Source organism: Bradysia coprophila, unplaced genomic scaffold, assembly GCF_014529535.1.
Source record: "Bradysia coprophila strain Holo2 unplaced genomic scaffold, BU_Bcop_v1 contig_373, whole genome shotgun sequence".
Taxonomy (NCBI): Eukaryota; Metazoa; Arthropoda; class Insecta; order Diptera; family Sciaridae; genus Bradysia; species Bradysia coprophila.
In genome coordinates, this window is record NW_023503632.1 from 886,296 (window position 1) to 890,781 (window position 4,486).

The window sequence follows — 4,486 nt, forward strand, 5'->3', positions numbered from 1 at the left end:
ACTCTGCGCAAGGTATATGAAGCTACGATCGATCGTATACGTCTCGTACAAACTACGGTGCATGGAGAGGTCACAGTATCACAGTATTTTGCTAGATTACTCGTCTGGTCATAGTAAACGGTTGAGTTACAAACTTTAAGAGCCGTCGGAGCCGTCTTTATTTGAAACATGTTTGAAACATTCAACTTGCGGCAACTCCTGTTTCGGACCAGATTGCTCTTGTCATGTTCAACACTTGTCACCTTTGACACACGTGCAGAACTGTGAGGTTGTGTATTGTATTTTCATTGGTGCGACGAAACGTTTCCAGAAGCAAAAAAAATTCGCTTCTCTCGAAACAACGCCGTGTCTGCGTGTTTAAATAGTACGCACTGATTGTTCGCGCAAATTTTTGGATTAAATTAATTTCGTGCAAAACATACCTTGAAATCGGACGTGGTGTGACGTTTCTCTTCGCACACACAACCAGAAGCAACCAAAATGCCTAAGACACGTTCGACGACCGGAGCTCCTCGAAAGGAGGGCTTCAATCGTTCAAATCATTCGATGAACCCGGAACGGCTTACCGGTTCATTGAAAGGCGTCTCCAATCCTCGTACCAAAGGTAATTTCTCGACTGATCTCGATTTCCCTGAATACGTTCAATGACAACCCAAAATCAAATTATCTCCCAGGAACCATCAAACGTCTGCAGATGTACAGAAACTTTAAAGCCAAACGAGATCGCAACGGTAAAATTCTCGTCGCTGCACCATTCCAAGGTTGGCTGGCATCTGGCGCTGTGGCTCGAGTCGAACCATCGCCGAAATGGTTCAGCAATTCCCGAGTTATTTCGCAGACAGCCTTGCAGAAATTCCAAACGGAAATGGGAAAAGTGAAGAACGATTCGTACCAAGTTGTGATGAAGCCGTCCCAGTTGCCGATTAGTTTACTGAACGAATCGGCAAAGTATCAGCGCGTACATCTACTGGACACGGAAGGTTTCGATACCGTTTTCGGACCGAAAAAGCAACGCAAACGACCGAATCTAAAGGTTCGAGACCTGGCCGATATGTCGAAGGCGGCTGACACACAATCCGAAAACTATGACTCGCTGAAGGATCACGATTTGGAGAAGGAAGACAGTGGCGTTAAAGATGTCGTTCGAGATTGGGTATTTGGTGCTGGACAAAGTAAACGAATCTGGAATGAATTGCACAAGGTCATCGACTCATCGGACGTGCTCATCCAAGTACTGGATGCTAGGGATCCTCTCGGAACGAGATCCAAGTACATTGAAGAGTTCATTAAGAAGGAAAAGGCTCACAAGCATTTGTTCTTTGTACTCAACAAAGTGGACTTGATTCCAACGTGGGCCACTCAACGATGGGTTGCCATTTTATCCGCTGAATATCCAACCATAGCTTTTCATGCATCGCTAACACATCCGTTCGGAAAAGGTGCGCTCATCAATTTACTGAGACAGATCGGAAAGCTTCACATCGACAAAAAGCAGATCAGTATAGGTAAGCGAATTGAATCAGTCATCTAGGTAAAGGAAACGAGGGACACTAACCAATTTCTGTTTTTCCATCGCAGGCTTCATTGGTTACCCAAATGTCGGCAAATCGTCCGTCATCAATGCACTGCGTAGCAAAAAGGTTTGTAATGTTGCACCAATCGCTGGCGAAACGAAAGTGTGGCAATACATAACGCTGATGAAGCGCATTTTCCTGATCGATTGTCCGGGAGTGGTGTACCCATCAGCCGAAACCGACACCGAAAAGGTTCTGAAAGGTGTGGTGCGTGTTGAGCTGGTCACAAATCCAGAGGACTATATAGTAACGGTTTTGGAACGTTTGAGGCCCGAATACGTTAAGAAAACGTACAAAGTGGAGAAATGGAACGATGCGACCGATTTCCTCGAACAGCTGGCAAAAAAAAGTGGCAAATTATTCAAAGGGGGAGATCCGGACATCGGATCGGTAGCCAAAATGGTTTTGAACGATTGGCAGAGAGGAAAACTTCCGTTCTACGTTCCACCCGAAGCATTCGAAACGCCGTTACAGAAACCGGACACCGCAACAGAGGCGTCGACGAGCGAAGAAAAGGCAAACATTAACAAAGAGCTGCAACAGATCCAAGATTTCCGTAAAATTCGAGTCGGTTTGGAGTTCGAAGGCAAAGATATCAAAGAGCTGGACAAAATCGACCTGGAATTGTTGGAAAAACGGAAACAGGAACGACTGGACAAAAAGCGGAAGAAGAATGACGACGACGATGAGTCGTCTGGGATTAGCGATTTCTATTCCGAAGATGAATACGATCCGGATTTAAACAAAGTGGTCCGAAAGAAGGCCAAGAAAATGAGTAAGACCACCGTTTCGTCGAGTGTTGGCGGTTTTGACGTTGAAGACGTGGAACCAGAACAGCCGAAACCTAAGCCGAAACTGAAATCCAAGGAACGCAGAGCCATCGAACGGAGCGCCAAACGTAAGAAGATCGGAAGCAATTTCTATGAAGTGTCCAATGTCAAGAATAGAAACCGAAGCAAAGCGAAGAAGGAGAAGTGAGATTGTTAAATTTGTCAACAATTTTCGTTTAATTAATAAAAAAATCATTTTTAACACATCCGTCAGTGCTTAGTCATATTGTCTCTGATTTCACATCAGCTTAGGAATGTCCTGCACTTCAGCTACTCCTCCATGGACTCGTTATTGTCTTCTGGCTTTACTTTTACCGTTGCGCTGGTTTTTTGATTTTCAATGAACTCGGCAAGTTTGCTAGGGTCGACTGGTTCTTGAAACTGAAATAAGACGATCGGTAAGAGAAGCAATCGTTAGTTCGGGAAGACTGGATCGTCGTAATAAGTCAAATGACTGCCGACCTCCCACTCCGTCACGGTAGAATTCTTACCGATTTTGAAATCTGAATCCAATCCAGCGCTTTGATCAATGCATCATTGTCGGACGGAATTTTGTCGTAGTTCCAGTACACATACTCGTTGAACACCGAATTGACTTTCAACGTTCGATTCGCTTCGCTCAATTTCGTCTTATTCTCTTCGTAGACGACTCCCAGCATCCCTTCTGGCGTTTTGAATTTGCGCCCAATCAATGGATATCCTCGCAGAGCATTCGTCAGTTCTGTCCGGGTAAATTTTCAATTGAAACGTAAGTGTTAGACGGGAAGCCGAATTGGTGGATCTGTGTCCACACACTCACCACCGTCAACTTCATCCGTGTATTGATCGAAATATTTTTGAACCGGGGCTCTTCCGGACGTTTGCAATTCAATTTTGGCTGGAATGAATTGCACATTTGTGTCGTTCACTTTGTCATCAGCATCGTTTAGGGCTTGAAATTGTACAACCTCTTGCATTTTTATTGAAAATTAGTCTCTGGCGCGAAACTGCAATATAATATTAGAATGAAGTGACAGTTGATTTGTTTTGAAGATTTCACACACACCGCACCTGTGGAAACACACACAGAGACGATGTAAACAACATAATTGAAATAATATGTTTGAGACGCCATCTGACGTTAAAATGTCACTCCTAAATGTTGCGTTCCTTCTCGCCTTATTCTCTGATCTAAAATTTTTGAAAATAATTTCCATTAAGAATCTATATAGCCACGGCACTGCTTCTAGCGTGAACACTGAATTGACAAGTGTCAAATTTGGAGACTTTAGTGAAAGGAGCTACAGCTTAGGATTGTTTGTATTATATGTTCTGACTCCTACAACGAAAACAAGAGTGATCAACCTGTACAAACGAAACGCTGTGCAGTACTGCGATTTCATCGGCCTACGAATATTTTTTATGGTCATGCTAGAAGCAGTGCTGTGGTATAGATGAACCTAATACGGCTGTAAAAAAAATGAAAACAATCGAAGCCATAAATTTTGAGATAATACCGCAGGAAGTGGGACAACTAAGAAAATTAATAGTTATTTGTGTATCTGTTTGGACTCCACTGGTGACGGTTTTGATCACAGAATAGTATGTTACATACCAAGGATCAAAAAGGTGTGTTTTAGATCCAGGTGGTGAAAACGTCCAGGGATGGAGCGACGCGAAGCGGAGCGGAGACTAAGGACGTTTTCACCACCGTGGTCTAAAACACACCTTTTTGATCCGTGGTTTGTATACTATTTTTCTTCCTGGAGTACCAAAGTCACATTCCGAACAAAACATAACAACAAAACTGAACAACATACCGGTGCAAAAGCATTCCATATTAATGCCGAAAGTAATCCGTATGAATGCCTAAAGAAGTCCGTTCCGTGTGCATGTATTCTCACAAATGTCGAAAAATAAGCAATCTGTAGGAATGCCGAAAGACATCCGAATGAATGCCGAAAGCAGTCCGTATGAATGCTGAAAGCAATCCTTATGAATGCATTGTCACAAAACACTAAAAACATTACATTCGCGTACATACAACAACTTGACACATTTGGGAAAGAATAAAGATAGGATCGAAAATGACATAAGCGGGAA

At 43.2% G+C, this 4,486-nt stretch overlaps 2 protein-coding genes across 2 annotated transcripts; one reads left to right on the forward strand and one right to left on the reverse strand.

Moving 5' to 3' along the window:
- The first annotated feature begins 215 nt into the window (after window positions 1-215).
- LOC119082103 (nucleolar GTP-binding protein 2) lies at window positions 216-2,610 on the forward strand. Its single transcript, XM_037191472.1, has 3 exons — window positions 216-604; window positions 675-1,505; window positions 1,579-2,610. The coding sequence occupies exons 1-3, from the start codon at window positions 481-483 to the stop codon at window positions 2,550-2,552; spliced, it is 1,929 nt and encodes a 642-aa protein (XP_037047367.1). The 5' UTR covers window positions 216-480; the 3' UTR covers window positions 2,553-2,610.
- LOC119082104 lies at window positions 2,550-3,464 on the reverse strand. Its single transcript, XM_037191473.1, has 3 exons — window positions 3,204-3,464; window positions 2,896-3,125; window positions 2,550-2,785 (listed from the first exon to the last, which is right to left on the reverse strand). Exons 1-3 carry the CDS (start codon window positions 3,358-3,360, stop codon window positions 2,675-2,677), a joined length of 498 nt encoding a protein of 165 aa, XP_037047368.1. The 5' UTR covers window positions 3,361-3,464; the 3' UTR covers window positions 2,550-2,674.
- Window positions 3,465-4,486: the final 1,022 nt, after the last annotated feature.